At 43.7% G+C, this 20,352-nt stretch overlaps 3 protein-coding genes across 9 annotated transcripts in view; 2 read left to right on the top strand and 1 right to left on the bottom strand.

The window, feature by feature from the left end:
* Window positions 1–3,720, top strand: part of dnah3 (dynein axonemal heavy chain 3) — a 208,567-nt gene extending 204,847 nt beyond the window's left edge. For both annotated transcript variants that reach the window (XM_043712084.2, XM_087997630.1), the window contains 3 exons: window positions 1,646–1,850; window positions 2,887–3,024; window positions 3,367–3,720. In XM_043712084.2, coding sequence (XP_043568019.2) covers window positions 1,646–1,850; window positions 2,887–3,024; window positions 3,367–3,720 — 697 coding nt within the window. The remainder of the gene's footprint in view (window positions 1–1,645; window positions 1,851–2,886; window positions 3,025–3,366) is intronic.
* Window positions 39–14,812, bottom strand: lyrm1 (LYR motif containing 1). Of its 6 annotated transcripts, none has more exons than XR_015760525.1 (7): window positions 14,733–14,793; window positions 14,489–14,562; window positions 10,516–10,677; window positions 8,225–8,285; window positions 8,092–8,123; window positions 3,603–4,956; window positions 39–1,511 (listed from the first exon to the last, which is right to left on the bottom strand). XR_015760525.1 is itself a non-coding variant. In XM_043712095.2 (7 exons), exons 1-6 carry the CDS (start codon window positions 14,737–14,739, stop codon window positions 4,843–4,845), a joined length of 450 nt encoding a protein of 149 aa, XP_043568030.1. In that variant the 5' UTR covers window positions 14,740–14,798; the 3' UTR covers window positions 39–3,754; window positions 4,841–4,842. The 6 variants fall into 6 exon arrangements, 5 of the variants coding, with proteins under 5 accessions (XP_043568030.1, XP_087853759.1, XP_043568029.1 ...); XM_043712095.2 differs by having other exon boundaries at window positions 39–3,754; window positions 4,841–4,956; window positions 14,733–14,798; XM_087997633.1 differs by having other exon boundaries at window positions 4,799–4,956; window positions 14,733–14,797.
* Window positions 14,813–15,360: 548 nt separating this feature from the next.
* Window positions 15,361–20,352, top strand: part of dcun1d3 (defective in cullin neddylation 1 domain containing 3) — a 43,923-nt gene continuing 38,931 nt past the window's right edge. The window contains exon 1 of the mRNA XM_043712087.2: window positions 15,361–15,737. The gene's annotated coding sequence lies outside the window, so the exon portion shown is untranslated. The remainder of the gene's footprint in view (window positions 15,738–20,352) is intronic.

The following is a 20,352-nucleotide window of genomic DNA, read 5'->3' as shown; positions in this document are numbered from 1 at the left end:
ACAAAATGTGTTTTCTGTATAACAAAATCACATTCAGGAGAGGTTCAATCCGAAATTTAATACAGTATTAATTAAAGATTGAAATCAAGGTGCAACCATTCCTTATGAGTAAAGAATCCTCACCAACCCAAACAACCTTTTAGAGGTTCAATGGTAATCAGAGCAATTTGATTCACATTTATCCTTTATATGCACTCCACAATACAAACATATAGAAATAATCTGAGTAAATGTTAAAGTTACCAGTTCAAAAATTACAGATGAGCTGTTCAGAACATAGGCTATTTGTGGAATTTTAATGCAATGGAAAATCACACTAGGGAATTAATTCATCAGTAACAGCAGTGGCCATTATAAATATTAGATGCTGATTTGTTTTCTGAGTGTAGAGTTCAAAAATCAGAGAAATTTACATTTGTCAAAGAGTGGTTAGCCTTGGCCAACCACTCACTTGCAGATAAGTGATTATACAGGAAATGGAGGGGACATGTTCTAGAACAAATAAGGCTGTGAACATCCTGGTGAGATCTACAGGAGCAGTCATAACCCTCTTGGCTCAGCATAGAAGCTTTTGAGATTGTTAACTTTCATTATAGATAATGGCTTTTTCCTCAATGGTGGTGGTTAAGAGCTTTTAATTAGGCAAGAGAAAAGGATTCCACCACCTTGTCACTTCCATCCAGATTAAGTCAATGGTGGAAAGTATGATGGACGGCCGCCCTGTCCTGTTGCTAATTAATGTCCATTTTAATGTCTGATGCCACTGTCGTTTGATTTACCCAAAAGCAGGAGTGACAGCTGGTGTGCAGAGAAAATAAACGAACCCAAACAAATTTGCTTCAGTGCTTCTGGGAGAGGGGAAGGGTACTCTGTTCATGACTGAAAGATGTGATATTGGGAAGTGGGGTGTGGTTTGCCAAGACCAACACATCCATATTGCTGCTGACTTCCCGCCTGTAAATCCCACCTTGATGTATCCTTCGTATGGCCTGGATCTTGGATCATTGGGTGAATATTGTAAAAGCAGCAATCATGGCTTCCATTGCCAATCAAAAAGTATTTAGTCTTTGGCCAGTGGTTTACAGTCAGTTGGACTTCCATCTCTGGTGTTTTCAGTTAAATGCATCAGTGGCATGTGATAGACCTTCCCAAAGACAAGACACAGTTTGTGCTTCCCAGCTAGCAGGTGGAACTGCTCCACCCCCCCCATCTTCATACGGGAATATAATTAACATGGATGCAAGTGTCTCTGCCTTGCGTGCTATTTGAATTTATCTATAACCAATGTACTCTTAAGAGTTTTTAAACTGTGCTGATTGAGGGGAGTAACTTCAAGGATATTACGCTATGGTTGGCAGAGGCAAGAGAAATACTGACTTTGAAAGATGATTTTTCTTCTGTTATCTTGAGGAATACTGTTCCTCAGGTACAAAGCAAAGTGAGAAGATCCGTTACACCATCCTCTTCAATTTGTCCAAATATTTCCCGAGAATGGTGATGAGATGCAGCATCTGAAATGGATATAAATAAATTTGGAAAATTTTGTTAAGAACTGATTCTGTTATGAATGGTTTAATGAGAATACACCAAATTTTTAATGACATTTATGAAAACATTCTACATACTACTATAACTTCTCTTTCAGACTCACTCAAGTTGTACGCAGCAGTCTCATAAACATACGGAAGGCCATTAAGGGACTTGTGGTAATGTCTGCTGAACTCGAGAATGTGTTTGATAGCATGCTGGTGGGAAAAGTTCCATCCATGTGGGCAGCAAAATCCTACCCGTCTCTGAAACCCCTTGGCAGTTATGTGGTAGATCTTCTTCTGAGGTTACATTTTTTCCAGGTACCATATATTTATTAAACCTATAGCACAATGTCGTGAATGAGCGAAGACTTTTACCTTTATATGGAGTTGAGCTGTAATAATTGTTTTATATTGCTGGCTATCTTAAGAGAAAACACGATCATAAATATGGATTCATTACAAGTTATCTACATGCTGGAATATTTTAAGATAAATTTATTATCTGTTGGCCAAATTTGATGATTCAAATATGACTTCAACATTGCTAGAATATCGTTCTGAAGGAATCAAATGAATTGTTATCTGTGTTTCTCTTTCTAAAATGCTGCCAGATCTGCTGAGTGTCTAACATTTTTTTTATTTCAGACTTCCAGTATGTGCAGTGATTTTATTTTATTCACTAGAATATAGTTATACATTGTTCCTTTGTTGTGCACAACAAATAATTTGCATAAAATACTGAATATTAATTGTAATCCCGGAACCATATTGAAAATTATGTTGCGGATTTGAGATAAGACAACCAAGAAATTACAAACTACTTTTTATCCATTGTGCATTTTACTTGACCCTAGGAGAAAAAAAAGTCTTAAACTAGCCCATTTCAATCTGAAATATCATGAATTTCCAAAATCACTGGGAACTTTTGGCAAGAATAGAAATGGAGGGAATCTTCCTCATCAAGATCCTATTTGATTTTCTTTAGAAAGTTATTAATTACAGGTCTTTGTTTTGGTTTCCATATATTTGTTTAAATTTATTCTGACAGTAAATAGTAATAATAGGAGAACTAGATTGGAATAATTGCTGGAATGAAATAAGCGTAACTATTATTTGATGACAATGAGTTTTAGGAAGTGTACAGTTCAGAATAAATTTTTGTTTAAGTATTGATGGGTTAGATTTTCGCCATGAATTGGTCAATGTGTTAAACCAGTGACATTTAAAATTAAAGGATGGAATGTTTCCATTGTGCATAAAAGAGCATGAGAGTAGTAAGACATTAATTAATGGAAGTTGTTATTTGATATAAATGTCATAATACCACCAATTTATTAATGTCTTTCATAAACAGGAATGGATTAATAAAGGACCACCCAATGTATTTTGGTTATCTGGATTCTATTTTACTCAATCTTTTTTGACTGGTGTCTCTCAGAATTATGCAAGAAAATATACGATACCCATTGATCACATTGGGTTTGAATTTGAGGTAAGCATTGTTCTTGCTCTAGGCTTCTCCTTCCCTTTCCTTCTATATTTTTCCCTCAAATTATTTCTCCAAGATGGAATCCTTGCTTGAATCACTTTCTATTATAAACTTAGGTAATACATACTAATAGGATATTTGATCCTTTACAGTTTTGATCAAGTTTACATTTAATCTTCGCATCCCTCTTCAAAAAATGTTTTTAAAGTATTCAGCAAACGTATTTTTCTTTGCATTCAAGTGTTCTTTTTCTTATGCAAGATTGTTATCCTTGGCATGTAGCCAAAATGGCTTAAGTTTTACAGAATCATATTACCTTAGACTTGTTTCTCTCACATTTTCTAGGTCATGAAAGAAGAAAATGATATGCACCAAAAGCCAAAAGATGGAGCTTATGTTAAGGGTCTGTTTTTAGAAGGTGCTCGCTGGGATAGAGAAAATATGGTCATTGGGGAGTCATTACCTAAAATTTTATTTGATTCTATGCCCATTATCTGGCTTAAACCAGGAGTGAGTGCAACATTTCTGCATCAGAATGTCTATTTCTGTCCAGTGTACAAAACCAGTGCACGCAGAGGTACCTTATCCACAACTGGCCATTCAACAAATTATGTACTTTCAATAGAGCTTTCTTCAGATAAAGCAGAACAGCATTGGATAAATCGTGGTGTGGCAGCTCTTTGCCAATTGGATGATTAAAAGGAGAATTGATCAGGTATATTCACCTTGAAAACTGGAAAGTAGAAGTAAATATTATTATGTCAAAAAGCATCTTTTGTACACTGTTCATTACTCTGATATATAAAGTAATGATAATAAAATAAAATTATTTGTGTTTGACAAAAGTCACGAGTCAGAGATGAATGAGTTACAACACCGTACCGTCCTGTCCTGTACTGTACTTTCCCTTCCCTTCTTTGGCTGGAGAAGCTATGTTGCTTCTCTCTGGGAAGCAATCAGGCAATTATCTGGACAGCTTCAAGTTTCCCACATGTTCTAATCCAAAAACCAAACCTAACCAGAGAGCAGTTAATGAATCAGAGGTCAGCGGATTTTCATCATGGCAGCAACTGCTACAGTCACACTTGAAGCCTTCAGCTTCTAACAGCATTGTGGGGACTTTGACGCTTGGACTTCAACATTAAGATCCACTGTCTCAAGGGCTACCAGGGACATGAATAAATGCTGGCATTGACAATGGTGTTCATGCCCTAAGAATGAATAAAGTTGAAGCACCGAGGGGAAAAAAAAGTCAAAGTACTACAACCTAGTGATAACACTGATTTTTGAGTATATATTGCACAAAATATGGAGCCTCAAGGAAACTGACCCAAAAGCAATATGCAAATCCTCAGTAACAGATTTGCTTTTCCACTGCACTATACTACTCTCATACTACAGAGGCCCAGAAATGCTCAGACAAAATAGTATAGCACAGGAAATTGTTCTTTGGTCAATGTATCAAAATGTTTCTTAGATATTCTTTAATCAATCTGTTCAGAGATGTTCCTACACACTTCTAACTTGAGCCTCCTAGCTCAGAGGAAGGATATTATCACTGTGCTACAAGAACCCTATGTGCTTTTGCATTGAAAATACTTTTCAACATTAAATAAATTAACTGAAAAATACTTTGTTTCAGGATTTTCTACATTCTAATAATTGTAGAAACTTCCTGATTCAAACAGTTTGCTGGAGGCCATTTTCTTTTCAGAACAGAAATTTTACTTTCAGAAATAAAGTACAATATAAACCACAAGCAATAAATCATATTCACGTGATCAAAGAAAACAGTTTAAAAGTAGATGATCCCAGCCACCATTACATCTCCTCGTGTGATTGTAGATAAACTGGTTTAGCAATTTTTCTCAGCCTTTCTTGCAGTTTAAATTTACGTCCCTTTTTATCAGCAAGTCCCATAGGAGGCAAATGTATCTGTAAATAATATGGAGAAGGTTAAAGGTATGATGTGAATCTATATCTCAAAATGTTGCATTGCAGTCAAATTCAAAAATACAGGCTGAACCTTCCTTATCTGACACCCAGTAATCTGGCAGCTTTAGCACGTATGGTTTGATGGACATTACTGCATCAGAGTTAGAAAGGCAGGTCAAACAGACTTTCTTTTTTAAGATGTTCAGATGTGTTATGACATCTCTGGAGCAGATGGGCCTTGAGTCCAGACCTCCTGGCTCACATAAAAGCATACTGTGGATGCTGGAAATTTGAAACAAAAAATTCTGGACAAACTCAATAGATGCGCAAGTATCCACAGAGAGAGAAAAAAAGAGTTAAGGCTTTAAATCCAGTAATTCAATTTTTAAAAAATTGTCAATTGGGAGGTTTGGTGGTGGGTTTTTAAAAAAAAAGCTGAGTTCTGTTTGTGTCCAGGTGTCCTTATAGAGCGAGCACATTGTTTCCACCAAAACTCAAAGCACTGAGAGAGAAGTGGGCACGTGGGCTGGAATGCATTAACTCCACCTTCATTTTGATTTAGACCGTAGTTTCTTTCTCCATTATTTATTTTTGTTATTGTTGCACTGCCACTGGTGGGCACTTCTTGCAATTTATTTGTTTAATTCTTGAAACGAGCAATTAATGGTGGTTCTACAAAGAAAAGGATCCGAGTTCTGAAGAGTTAGGTACGGCTCAATGTTTGTCTTTGGCTCACAAGACGGCGAGTTCAAAATTTGAGTATGTAATCATGGCTGCACATTAGTAGACACAGCAGTACTAAGGGTCTACCATGCTGTCACAGTGCTGACAGACATTTCACTGAGGCATCCTTAACCTGTACTTGAAGACATGTTCAGAAAGCCTAGATAACATTTCTGAACAAGTTGATTAAAATCATCTACATTAGTTTATTTGACATTACAACTAAGTCCATGAAGAGACCTATGGATATAAATTTGCACTCTACAAGATCTTGAGATGTTTTCCTCTATCCCCACTTCAATCCATTTGACATCAGACTGAATGGAGCTGAAGACAGTCTCAAAATTCACCCTTTTAGAACTATTAAAGAAAAGAGAAAGCTGAGCACTTAAGGGGTCTTGTGGTAAGGGCTCATTGGTTACATTCTTACTTGTGAACCAGAATATAAGGGTTCAACGCCTGTCTGCTCTGGACAGATTTCATAACATCACTAAATAGGTTCATTATATTTTTTAAAACATTTTTCAAAATTTAAAAGTAAGCTGAATTTTTGTATTTGTTAATTGAGTAATTGGTGGTTGTATTTCTGAAATGTAAAAAGAGCTGCATTGTCTCCCAGTGGGATATTTATGAACAGAGAAAGGGTTGTATCATATACTAATCATTTACAATAAAACTACTTTATCTGGTTTTTGTTTGCTGCATAATTCATTGTATGGTATTGGTTTGTAAAACATGCTTGTCTCATTCCCAATTTTGAAGTTCATTTTAAAAAGTCACCACTTATTAACAAGTGGTTTATTTACAAGAGAATCATTACGAGACACTAATGAGGTGTACTGCCAGATTTGTACCAGATTTACTAGTTATTTAGGGTTAGATCCCCTCATCCCTGACAATCTCAGAAGCGCTTTTTGACACTGTCTTTCTTTCGCACTTCATCCTCTCAGGAATGACAGCAGCCAAGACCAAAGTGACTAGATTTGCAGGCAGACAAGCTGCATGTTAGGCTTCAGTCTCAGCATAAGGAGACAGCCCAGGACCCTCGATCTCCTGTAGTCCACAGGCCCGATCCTGAGGCAGTCCAATTTCAAAGGTCACAACTAATCTTATTTTTCTGCACCTTGTAGCCTTTTGTTTCCAGGCTGTAATTTCAAATCAGCGCACGTGCTTAAGAATTAATGGTATTTTCAGTGTTTCCAAGAAACATTACTCAACAGAAGCAAGGTCAGAAAATTGGGCCTACCGTGTTATAGTCCAACTCTGACCAGTCCTCTGACAAAACAGTTTTCTTTCTGGTAGCCTAAGACCACCAAATTTAACCAATAACACATTTTAATTTTTAATTACTCCATTCAACCTTATAGTTTTATTAAAAGGTTATATTTTAAATAAGCACTTATTCATTACACTGGTCTGAACGTGAAGAGCTAGCTGATAATTCAGTATCTGATTACAGTTCTTTTGCTAATTTTTGCAGCCATTGTAAATACTTAAAGCAAAAGATTTTCCACATAACAGTATTCTGTATAACATCAAACCTAATCACCTAAGTTTCTCTGCTGGAAATTTAAATCTATTATAAGAAGGGGAGGTGGTGGCATAGCAGAAATGTCATTGGAAGAATAATCCAGAGAGCGTCTAATACATTAAAGAAATAGATTTGAATCCGACCATGGCACAATTAAATTAATAAATATGGAATTAAAAGCAACAATGAAACCATTGTTGATTACTGGAGAAATCCATCTGGTGCACTAATATCCTCTATGGTACAACATCAATTTTCCTTAACAGATCTGGCTTCAGATCCATAGCAATTTGGTTGTCTTTGAGGTTAAAGGCCTAGCCATTCAGTTTTATCATACACTACAAAATCTAAGAGAAGGGATGAAACTGAATGAACCCCACCCCAACATCAATTTAGACATCAGAAACAGCAGCAAAGTAAAACACATTTACCCTGTAAAGTCCTTCCTATGAGGTCTTGTACCAGAATTGGGAAAGGTGTCAAGCAATAGCCTGACAATGTCATAGTCATGGAATCAAACCTTACAATCAATAATGAACATCCCCACTTCTGATCGGATGATGAGTGGAAAGTCATTGATAAATTAGTTGAACATGGTTGGGCCTAGGCCATTACTCTTAGGAATTCCTGTAGAGGTGTCTTGAGACTGAGACAATTAATCTTTTATGTTAAATATCTTCCTTTCTGCGGTATAACTCAAAATCGTGGAGAATTTTCTGCATAACTCCCATTGACTTGAATTTTGCTACAGCTCCTTGATGCTACAAGCAGTCAAATATAGCCTAGATGTCAAGGATGATCAGTCACCTCTAAAGCTCAGCTGTTAATTTATTGAGCAAAGAAATTTTAGAACATGTTTCAATGTAAAGGTGGTAACTTACTGGTCTGGGATATGGAATTCTGTAATGTAGTCCTGCAAAAGAAATTAAAGGTAATTCAAAAACAAACAGTAGACCCTGTAAGTTACTTGTGTAAGAAATTACAAGTATTGATAAATTCTTAAGTGATTCTTACCCATTTCTATCCTTGTTTGACATTCCTGTATGCAGATTTTAATTGCTTCTGCATCTGTTAACTAGAAAAGAAGTCAAATAACATTGCAGGTAATTAAAAAAACAAAACATTACAAACAAGTAACAATTGAAAATTCTGAAAATACATAGAAATACAGTATTCATGGAGTGAAAAAAAGACAGCGGTGTGTGTCCGATGACAGATCATCAACTTGAAGCGTTAATCGTTTTGGTCTCCAGATTCTGCCAGACCTGTTTTTATTTCAGATTTCTAGCACCTGTAGTGTTTGCCTTTGTGTAAACATTAAGCTACCACTACTTACAATTCAAACTTTAAATATTGTAATGCGCTCACTTCAGGCTTAAGGAACTGCTTGATCATCAGGTACAGAGCAGACAACAGATAGAATAGTTTGTGTACAGGTATAAGTGTAGAAATTTTTATTCAGAGATCATCCAGCATAAAGATTAATGAGATGTATTACTCATGTAGTGTGGCCTCACTATTGATTAGGAATTAAATGAATAGTCACATCATTTTTACCAAATGGAAATAGCCCTAACCAAATCACAAAAGACAATCATTGTGACTGTGCTTGTAGTGTGCAGTTTCCTTGTCCTCGAAACTGACTTTTTTTTTTCCAGATCCTCCCTTTCACTACTCATTTAAATCAAAACTTCTGTTTCTGTATTCCTAAAAGCTGCTTCTTTGGCTCTGTATCTATTTTTGTAGAGTTACCTTTCAGTGAAGTGCCTTGGGCTGTATTTCTGTGCTACAGGGAATATATAAATGCCCATTATTTAAAGTAAAAATTAGAATTCATATCACATTAGACTTCAATACCCATACCACTCAAGGTCAGGAGCTCGGTAAAAACTCAAAACAGGGTAGAAAAAAAAATTTATGGCTCTTGCACTTATCTATTTATCCCCTGCTAGTAGACATCTGAAAGCATGGGTGAATAGCATGCCTACATTATTAAGGCTGAATTGTGGCCACATGTTAATAGTAGCATTTTGTGCATGATTGTAAAAAATTCTTAATACTGAATCTATTTCCTGTGAATAGAATGTGCAGTTTGTATTGTCAGTAGTTTAGATAATTCTGCTTCATCATTAAGCAACCATACAATAGGAAAGATGGTGTTGTGAGAGCAGATGCCAAAAAACATGGAGAATAGAACAGGAATCATTATGCAGGCTTGGAGAGAAAGTAGCATAATCAAGGTGTTTGCAGAAGTCATTAAGCCTGTAATGCATATCCATAGCTCATCCTGGAGAGAGAAAGAAAGTAGCTGAGGGATGAAAGTCTCAGAAATGGATAAAATTGAGATGGATTGAATTGTGAAGCATAATTAACAAATTTAGTTTGACAACTTTTATACATTTAAATTATTATCAGCATTATCCAACTCTAGGAAGTGTTCAAGATTTAGAATTAAACAATGGCTAAAGGACTACAATATCAGAGTAAGGATTGGTTTGAAATGGAGTATAGGAAATTCTCCAGGCTAGTAAGACATATAAACAGTAGTTCCGATGATTAGTCACTAGTCTTGAAATGTTAACTCTTGCTTTCTCCCACAGATGCTGTCAGATTGGCTAAGCTTTGCCAGTAATTTCTGTTTTTGTTTCAGATCTCCAGCATGGACAGTTCTTTGTTTTGTTACATTTGAAATAATGACAGAACATGTAAAAACCCTTGGAGGTACAGAATTACAAGCAATAACAAACTTGTGATCAAATATATACCATGACTCAAGACAATGGACAGCAATCAATTTAGAAAGAGAGATTTTTGGTTTCAATCAGCATGTTCAGAGATGTTACTACACACCTCTGAAGCAGGTGGGACTTGAACCCAGACCTCATAGCTCAGATGTAGGGACTCCACTGCTGGTGCTACAACATTGTTCCAACTAAGCTAAATGACCAGGTTACATGAGTCACCTTAAAGTGACCTTGAGTGTCAAAATAGTAAAATAATTGCACATTTGAGCAGAAACTGGCAAAACATAGTCTAGAATGAAACCTCCAGTAGGAATACTCAACCTGAGAATAATCTCTGATAGATATTTAGGTGTGAGTCAAATAAGGGACAAAGAGAGGTCTGTGACTTGGGCAGAAGTCAGAGGAGATTTAATGACAGAAGAACTGGATTTATAGGGTCAAAGGGAATAGTGGTTGGACAAGAAAAGAAAGGAATAATTTGCTCAAAACCCATTACATTATAACTTTAATATATATATATAAATGCAGTAAACATGCATGAATTAAAAGATTGAGACTGACATTTTTATTTTTTTTGAACAATGTTCTGGCTTCTGTGATGATGTAATCTTTTTCTTTCAAAGTGTCCTCTGTTTGTCCCGATAGTGACTGCCATGTTCTTGCTATTCTGAAAATTCTTCGATAAAGACCAAGCACCTCACATCTTGTTGCTAATGTCATCTGCTGAATTGAAGAGGAAATATGTAAAACATCAACGATTCGGAAAATTACACTGAAAGTTAGGTGTAACAGGGTGGGGGAAAGGTTATGTGAAGTACAAACAGGCACATAATCAATTACACTGAATTTGTGGTAAACAGAATTCATGTGTGAAATCTGACAGGGATCAGAGTGATTTGGGCTATGTTGACACCTGCGGTTGAAATCAGGCAACAAGTGTGCAACGCCCATTTCAATATTGAGATCATCTTGTTTCATCACAAGAGGTGTGGCAAGATTCTTTCCAGACAATATCAAGATGCTAACTAATGGTCATTATTGCTTGTTTAACAGCACAATAGCTTCATTAATATTTAGACTCCCAGCTTATTAAGCTCACCCAACAAAGCCAAATTTTGAGAAATTCTGACAAAGAACTCAGAGCTAGCACCTGGTGGATTCGAGTCACCACTTGCTTGAAACAACCTCAGTGTTGGAAATTGGGCACCAACAACTTGGGTGCCAGCCACACACAGCCGATATTCATGGTCATTGGCACCCGACATGCTAGCAGCCTCAAAAAAAACCTTCAAGATACACCTCCAATTCACTTGCAGAGTTTTTTCTGCACTTCAATGCTGTATCATGACCTGCACTGCAACTATCTTTGTAATCATGGACCAGACCAGGCTGCATCTCTGGACTTTTCACTTGCTGTCATAGTGGTCATACACTGAGCCTACCAGGATGCTCATGACATCCCTACATTCCCTTGTGTTCTTGTGTTTTTGCATTTTCCCCTTCAACCAAAGATACCAGGCTCACATTACTGATGGCTTACAACTTCGTTCTTTTGTCTAAGTCTAAGATTTAGCTCTAACTCTTTTTTTCAAACCAGAAGTTGAACTACTCTCAAACAAGCATACAAAGTTAAAACATTTCTTTGCATGTATTTGTGGCATCTGGTGAACCACCAATTCCAATCAAATTTCCTGAGTCAGTTTGATGGCTTGAAGATGTCTAACTTCCTCTCGATCATAGGCCTCAGGTAATCGCAAGGTGGAGGAAAGAGGATAAGCTTGATAGAGTAAGCGCCTACAGTGGTGCTGCAAAACTGGAGAAAAATGTTACTGGATTACTTCACCGAATGATGACATTTAAATTCTGGGTAGTCAGCAAAGGACAGTGCCCGGATTCAGAAACATGACTATACTGGTCAGGAGGAAAAGCATTTAATAGTTACCATAGTACGAAATGTTAAGATGTGTCGTGCTAATATTGGATTTCACACATAACAGACAATATCCAAAAAACCAAACTTTGAGATAAATAATTTGCTGCAGAAAAAAAATCCATGACTTTGAAAAATTGCAGTGTACGTCCATAATCCGTGCTGACTGCTTGTGCAGATACTGCTTATGCATAAACCCGAACTCACTGGAACTCTACTGTCCTTACACTAGGTAAAATACCTACAGAGTGAGGGGGGGGGGGGGGGGGAGAAGAGAGAGGGGAAGACGGGGAAGAGCGGGCGAGGGGGGGGGGGAGAGAGCGGGCGAGGGGGGGGGAGAGAGCGGGCGAGGGGGGGGGGGAGAGAGCGGGCGAGGGGGGGGGAGAGAGCGGGCGAGGGGGGGGGAGAGAGCGGGCGAGGGGGGGGGAGAGAGCGGGCGAGGGGGGGGGAGAGAGCGGGCGAGGGGGGGGGAGAGAGCGGGCGAGGGGGGGGGAGAGAGCGGGCGAGGGGGGGGGAGAGAGCGGGCGAGGGGGGGGAGAGAGCGGGCGAGGGGGGGGGGAGAGAGCGGGCGAGGGGGGGGGAGAGAGCGGGCGAGGGGGGGGGAGAGAGCGGGCGAGGGGGGGGGAGAGAGCGGGCGAGGGGGGGGGAGAGAGCGGGCGAGGGGGGGGGAGAGAGCGGGCGAGGGGGGGGAGAGAGCGGGCGAGGGGGGGGGAGAGAGCGGGCGAGGGGGGGGGAGAGAGCGGGCGAGGGGGGGGAGAGAGCGGGCGAGGGGGGGGAGAGAGCGGGCGAGGGGGGGGAGAGAGCGGGCGAGGGGGGGGGGAGAGAGCGGGCGAGGGGGGGGGGAGAGAGCGGGCGAGGGGGGGGGGAGAGAGCGGGCGAGGGGGGGGGGAGAGAGCGGGCGAGGGGGGGGGAGAGAGCGGGCGAGGGGGGGGGGAGAGAGCGGGCGAGGGGGGGGGAGAGAGCGGGCGAGGGGGGGGGGAGAGAGCGGGCGAGGGGGGGGGGGAGAGAGCGGGCGAGGGGGGGGGAGAGAGCGGGCGAGGGGGGGGGAGAGAGCGGGCGAGGGGGGGGGAGAGAGCGGGCGAGGGGGGGGGAGAGAGCGGGCGAGGGGGGGGGAGAGAGCGGGCGAGGGGGGGGGAGAGAGCGGGCGAGGGGGGGGGAGAGAGCGGGCGAGGGGGGGGGGAGGAGAGCGGGCGAGGGGGGGGGGAGAGAGCGGGCGAGGGGGGGGGAGAGAGCGGGCGAGGGGGGGGGGAGAGAGCGGGCGAGGGGGGGGGAGAGAGCGGGCGAGGGGGGGGGGAGAGAGCGGGCGAGGGGGGGGGAGAGAGCGGGCGAGGGGGGGGGGAGAGAGCGGGCGAGGGGGGGGGAGAGAGCGGGCGAGGGGGGGGGAGAGAGCGGGCGAGGGGGGGGGAGAGAGCGGGCGAGGGGGGGGGAGAGAGCGGGCGAGGGGGGGGGAGAGAGCGGGCGAGGGGGGGGGAGAGAGCGGGCGAGGGGGGGGGAGAGAGCGGGCGAGGGGGGGGGAGAGAGCGGGCGAGGGGGGGGGAGAGAGCGGGCGAGGGGGGGGGAGAGAGCGGGCGAGGGGGGGGGGCGGGGGGGGGGAGAGAGCGGGCGAGGGGGGGGGAGAGAGCGGGCGAGGGGGGGGGAGAGAGCGGGCGAGGGGGGGGGGGAGAGAGCGGGCGAGGGGGGGGGAGAGAGCGGGCGAGGGGGGGGGAGAGAGCGGGCGAGGGGGGGGGGAGAGAGCGGGCGAGGGGGGGGGAGAGAGCGGGCGAGGGGGGGGGAGAGAGCGGGCGAGGGGGGGGGAGAGAGCGGGCGAGGGGGGGGGAGAGAGCGGGCGAGGGGGGGGGAGAGAGCGGGCGAGGGGGGGGGAGAGAGCGGGCGAGGGGGGGGGAGGAGAGCGGGCGACGGGGGGGGGGGAGAGAGCGGGCGAGGGGGGGGGGAGAGAGCGGGCGAGGGGGGGGGGAGGAGAGCGGGCGAGGGGGGGGAGAGGGGAGGGGGGAGAGCGGGCGAGGGGGGGGGGAGAGAGCGGGCGAGGGGGGGGGAGAGAGCGGGCGAGGGGGGGGGAGAGAGCGAGGGGGGGAGAGAGGGAGGGGGGGAGAGAGGGAGGGGGGGGAGAGAGGGAGGGGGGGAGAGAGGGAGGGGGGGAGAGAGGGAGGGGGGGAGAGAGGGAGGGGGGGGAGAGAGGGAGGGGGGAGAGAGGGAGGGGGGGAGAGAGGGAGGGGGGGGGGAGAGAGGGAGGGGGGGAGAGAGGGAGGGGGGGAGAGAGGGAGGGGGGGGGAGAGAGGGAGGGGGGGAGAGAGGGAGGGGGGGAGAGAGGGAGGGGGGGAGAGAGGGAGGGGGGGAGAGAGGGAGGGGGGGAGAGAGAGGGGGGGGGAGAGAGAGAGGGGGGAGAGAGAGAGGGGGGGAGAGAGGAGGGGGGGAGAGAGGGAGGGGGGGAGAGAGGGAGGGGGGGAGAGAGGGAGGGGGGAGAGGGGGGGGGGGAGAGAGAGAGAGGGGGGAGAGAGAGAGGGGGGGAGAGAGAGAGGGGGGGAGAGAGAGAGGGGGGGAGAGAGGGGGGAGCGGGGGGCGGAGAGCGGGGGGGGGGAGTGGGGGAGAAGTGGGGGTAACCCTTGCCTTTTTCAGATGAAGCATCCGCCCGCAGTTCACTCTCCGCCGGACACACCGACCACCTCGAGCTCGTCGTCTTTCTGATTTTGCGATTTTTAAAACAAAATTAAAAACGTGAAGTATTTTCCAAACTGCCCTTTGGGCGGAGACCGAGTCACCCGCCAGAAAATAAATAAAAAAAGTTACTTTCGGTTTTGGGGCTCGGCCATTACCACAGGACGACAGGGACAGATAAAAGAGCGAAATATACCTAACATTAGAAAGAGGGAGGAGTAGGCGGCAGTGTCACTACCGTGAGGGGGCCAGGAGCAACCCCAACGGAAAACCGCCCTGTACGAGCACTGCGCATGCGGCTCACCCTCCCCGCGACAACGATTTGCGCATGCGGCTCACCCTCCCCGCGGCAACGATTTGCGCATGCGGCTCACCCTCCCCGCGGCAACGATTTGCGCATGCGGCTCACCCTCCCCGCGGCAACGATTTGCGCATGCGGCTCACCCTCCCCGCGGCAACGATTTGCGCATGCGGCTCACCCTCCCCGCGGCAACGATTTGCGCATGCGCATCCCCTTCATTTTTCCACACAAAAGCGCACACCCGGCCAGGATCCCGCGCCTTCACGATTTGCGCAGGCGCATATCTCTCAACTCCGCCTGGGCGGATGGCTCCGGGAATGGGGTCTGCCATGCGCACGCGCATCACTGGCGACTTCGAGCGGATCGGGTATCACGCTCTGAACACTGCCCCGCGCGGCTCCAACACCTTCTGCGCACGCGCATATTCCCCCCCCCCCCCCCCCAACACCATCCTCGCGGCGGGGGTGGCCTCGGTGTCATCTGCGTCATGGCGTCACTGTTGTCTGACCGCAAGGTTTGATGAGGTAATGCGCAGACGGAAAGCTGGCTGCCCGGCGCAGTAGGAAGTGATGAGGGGAAGTTTCTGTCTCCTTAGATTATCCGCGGAACGGTGGCCGTTTCTCCGCCCGTGCCCTTCGCGAAAAGCCGAACGTTAGTGTCCGTCCCGGGCGGCGATGCCTCTGAAAGGATCGGGTTGCCCGGCCGTGATGATGTCGTGAGAAGGCCCGGCGCCTCTCCTCGCTCCGAGGCCAAGGGAAGCCCGTTGTTGTTTCAGTGCCTGCGCGCAAGCCTCTGACTCCTCACCCTGAATTATTGCTCCAACAGCCGTCTGCCTTTTTGTTTTAAAAACCCGCTCTCCCGCCAAGCAGGACGATGGCCTGATCACGATTCGTGTTGTTTGTAAGTTTCTGCCTTTTCGCCACTGACCTGGATTTTAACACAAAACGGTGTGGGGGTGACGGCTTTGTGTTTTGGTGAAGCAATTGATTCGAGTCTGAATCTAACAATATCACCCCCCCCACACACACACACGTGGCACTTTCTACCTTATCTAGGTTTGTTTGAAAGGTAACTTTCGTTCTGTTCTGGGTGTTGAAATCTGGGCTGCCTGCTAAAAATGAGCGACGGCCTAATTTCTTCTTAAATCCGTGGGATGAAACGTTCCTTCCCATTGGGGGAAAAATGTTGGTCAGTCTGCGCAGCAATAGACACGTTTCTAAGCGAAGATTCCTCAGTGAAAATATAGAGGGAGAAGGACTTCAGGATAGATTGTTGACAGGTTGCGTTTCATGTCGGTAATCAATTATAGGCGTGAACAATGGTCCTGCACGCTAGCACTGTGTTCGAAAATGAAGATGTAGTTTGAATGGGGGAGGGGTGGTTATCGAGTATTGTCGAACGGATTGTTTTAACTTGTCTATTACCTTTCCTGCAGTTGAGAATTTCACTCTTCTGGGATTGCCCTATAATTTCTGTTCTCGATCTTTTGCGTGTAGCATGTTACTGCTGAAATTAGGTTTCAGATTAATTCATTAAAGGATAGTGACAATCTGATTTCAAGTGCTCGTTTTATATAGTTAAAAATCACACAACACCAGGTTATAGTCCAACAGGTTTAATTGGAAGCGCACTAGCTTTCGGAGCTTCCAATTAAACCTGTTGGACTATAACCTGGTGTTGTGTGATTTTTAACTTTGTACATCCCAGTCTAACACCGGCATCTCCAAATCCTTTTATATATGTATTGCTAAAGACTGTTTTCCCTCTAAAAGCACAACTTATTTCCACAACTTTAACAATCTTGGAATGCATTTTTACAGTCAACATGTTATTTTCGGTGGGCAGTCACTTTTGAAATTCAGCAAATAATTTGCATACAACAAGGTCCAACAACAAAAATGCATTAGTAATTAGAGAATTTGTTATAGGAATGTTCATAGAGGGATAGATATTAGTCTGAATGCCAGGTGAGATCCCAATCTCTTAGTCATAGAGATTTTACAGCATTCAAAGAGTTCTGTTGTGTCCACACCAGTCATCAAACATGCATCTGTTTTACCATTTTTCAACATTTATGTTATTGAGTTTCAACTGTTCATCTATATAGTTCTTAAAATGACTTGAGGGTTCTGGTCTCTGCTACCTTTAGACATTAGTTCCAGATACCTACAACCCTCTGGATGAAAAAGAAAATCCCAAATCCACTCTGAGCTTACTGGTCCTAACATTGAAACTGTGCTCCCTGGTTATTGACCCCTCTACTAAGGAGAAAGGTTTGTCTGTATCCATGCCCCTCAGAACATTGTACCATCTCAATCAAATTCCCCTCCACTTCTCTGCTCAAAGGAGGACAACCCTAGCTGAAGTGGCCTCTCTTCATAGCTGAGTTGCTCCAGCTATGGCATATTTGGATTTCTAAAGGCAGTTAGTAAGATGTCATAAAATGTGCTGCACAAGGTATAAGCTCTTGACCTGCTGAGTTTCTATGATTTCTAAAAAATTCTCAGATCTTCAATTTCTGCAGTACTTTGCATTTATTCTACAGGCTCTTGAGTTTGGACTAATACTTTAGAATTGGTAAAGGTTGGTTAAAGGGCAGAAACCAGAGTAGCAGTTAATAGGTTTTAAAAAACCCAAAACAACTATGGATGCTGGAAATCAGAAACAAAAACAAATTGCTGGAAAACTCATCATGTCTGGCAGCCTCTGTGGAGAGAAAGCAGAGTCAACATTTCAAGTCCAGTGACTCTTCTTCAGAACTGAATAGCTGGGACAATTTTGGGATGGAGGGGAGGAATAAATGATAAGTGGAGATGGAGTGTTGGGGGGTGGAGAGAGAGAGAGAGAAAAAACAGCAATTGGGCTGACAAAGGATTGGGTAATGGTCAGCCTGGGAGAATTAATAGCTACTAATGGGGACCATTTCTGACACTGGATTGGTTTTGGTAGCAGTCTGTGTGATGCAAGGATTGGTTTGTGGGGGTTGGGGTAAGGATATAGGAAAAGGTGCTCAATTATTGAACTGTATTGAGTCCTGAAGGTTAAGGTTAGGTTTCAGTTTGGCAAGCAGTAACTAGAGAAGTCTGGAATTTCTGAGATCCCATTATTTATCATGGTTGAAGGTGCTGAGTGTAACCTCATAAGTTTTGTTGATGATGAGCTAAGTATGAAAGTCTGCTAGGAAGAGGATATAACCTACAAAGGCATTTTATATTCTTGAGTAAGCAAGGAGGTGACAAACACAATGAAATGATAGGAAGTGAAGTCATTTACTTCAGTAAGAAAAATAGATCAATACTTTTCAATTAGAACCTACTAATAGATGACTTCCCAAGGAATGTGGGTGTGCCTCTACAGCTAATACAGAAAGTTAACATACTGGTAAAGCAAGAAATTTGAAAGTTTTTTTTGGCACAGCAATTGCTACATAGAAACTAGGAGCAGATAGACCAATCAGCTCTTTGAGCCTGCCCCACCATTCAACACAGTCTGTTTCCACTTTCTCCCCACCATACCATTCGATCCCTTTAGTACTAAGAACCCTATCTAGGTCCTCTAACATTAAATATTTTGGCTTAAATTGCCTTCTGTCATTGAGAATTCCCCAACTCACCACACTCAGTCCTAAATGACCTATTGTGTATGCTTAAATTGTGACACCTGACCTGGACTTCCTGGTCATCTGGAGCATCCTTCCTGCGTTTACCCTGCGTAGTCCTGTTAGAATTTTATAGGTTTCTATGAGAAAAGCAAAAAATTCATGTACAGAGCTTTGAGACCGACTATGCATAGTTTTGCTTTCTGTGCCTAGAAGTATTTGCCTTGGAGAACATAAAGATATATAAATTAAAAACAGGAGTAGGCCATTTGGCCCCTCGAGCCTATTGTGCCATTCGATAAGATCATCGTTGAATCCGATTGTGGGCTTGACTCCATATTTCTGTCTACCCCTGTACCCTTTGTGCCTGATAGACAAGGGAGTCAATGCAAATTCAATTGATTAGTTCTATGAGGGGAGAAAGCAGAATGGGCCTATACTGTTAATGAAATATGATATGATGAAAGAACCTGATGTGGTGGGTGTGATATAAACCTGTGGGTCAGGTGGGACTTAAACCCAAGCCATCTGGCTCAAAGGTAGGCAAGGCATCAATGCTGCAAGACCCTAAAAAATAACCAATTTTGCAAACTACGTAAGTGACTTTGGACTATATTTTGGACTATAAATCGGAATGGGAATATGAAGAGAGTAGAAATTAGAGATCAGTTATATTAATTGGTGAAGGAGGTAGGGTTGGTGTGTAATACTTGTTTCTTTTAGGTTCTAAGTAGTCATAAAGTATGGAAACAGACCTTTCACTCCAACTAATCCACGCCAAACCCATGTTCCCGAACTAAACTAGTCTCAATTGCTTGCGTTTGGCCTATATCCCTCCAACCGGTTCCTATTCTTGTACTTATCTAAATGTCTTTTAAGTGTTGTAACTGGGCCTGCGTCCACCGCTTTCTCTGACAGTTCATTCCACACACAAACATCTCTGTATTGACAAAAGAGTTGCCCCTCATTCTTTTTTTTTAAAAGCTTCCTCTTCTCACCTTTTTTAAAAAAAAAAAGCCCTTTAGGTTTGAACTCCCCCACCCTTGAGAAAAGATCCTTACCTATGTCCTAATTTTATAAATCTCTATAAGGTCACTCCTCAACCTCCTATGCATCAGTGAAAAAAAGTTCTAGCCTATTTTTATAACTCAAATCCGCCATTCCTCAAATCTTTTCTGAATCTTCTCCAATTTAATAATATTCTTCCTATAGCAGGGTGACCAGAACTGCACAGTACTCCAGAAGATGCCTCACCAACATCCTGTACATCCTCAACATGGCATCCCAACTCCTATACTCAGTGGTCTGAGCAATAAAGGCAAGCATGTTAAACGCCTTTTTAACTGCTCTACTACATCCTGTGATGCAAATTTCAAAGAATTATGTACCTGAACCCCTATGACTGTCTGGTCTACAACACTACCCAGTGGCTTACTATTAATAGTATAAGTCCTGCCTTTGTTTTACCAAAATGCAGTACCTCACGTTTATCCAAATTAAACTCCATCTGCTATTCCTCAGCCCATTGACCCAATTGATCAAGATCTGTTTGTAATCTTAGATAACCTTCTTTACTGTCCATAAAACCAACAATTTTGGTGTCAGCTGCAAACCTATTTACCATGTTTCCTATTTTCTCATCCAAATCATTCATAGAAATGATAAAAGTGGACCCAGTACTAATCCCTGTGGAAGGCTGCTGGTCACAGACCTCCGCTACCACCCTTTGTCCTACCATCAAGCCAATTCTATATCTAATTGGCCAGCTTACTTGGAATTCCATACGACTGATTAGTGTACCGTGTGGAACCTTGTCAAAGGCTTTACTGAAGTCCATGTAAACAATAACTGTCACTCTGCCTTCATCAATATTTTTGGTTACTTCCTCAAAAAAACTCAATCAAGTTTGAGTCACAA

The sequence above is a fragment of the Chiloscyllium plagiosum genome, unplaced genomic scaffold (genome assembly GCF_037043375.1).
Source record: "Chiloscyllium plagiosum isolate Xiang-an unplaced genomic scaffold, Cpla_swu_hap1 HiC_scaffold_20, whole genome shotgun sequence".
Lineage (NCBI taxonomy): Eukaryota > Metazoa > Chordata > Chondrichthyes > Orectolobiformes > Hemiscylliidae > Chiloscyllium > Chiloscyllium plagiosum.
Note: the sequence above shows the minus strand (reverse complement) of the source record. Positions and strands in the feature narration are given on the sequence as shown.

Bases quoted from the DNA above. Each gene is read 5' to 3' on its own strand.
- lyrm1 (XM_043712095.2), bottom strand. The intron at 10,678-14,488 runs GCAAGGGTTACC...TCTTCAATTCAG, and splicing joins GGATGCTTCATCTGAAAAAG to CAGATGACATTAGCAACAAG. The intron at 8,124-8,224 runs GTAAGAATCACT...TTTCTTTTGCAG, and splicing joins TCAAACAAGGATAGAAATGG to GACTACATTACAGAATTCCA.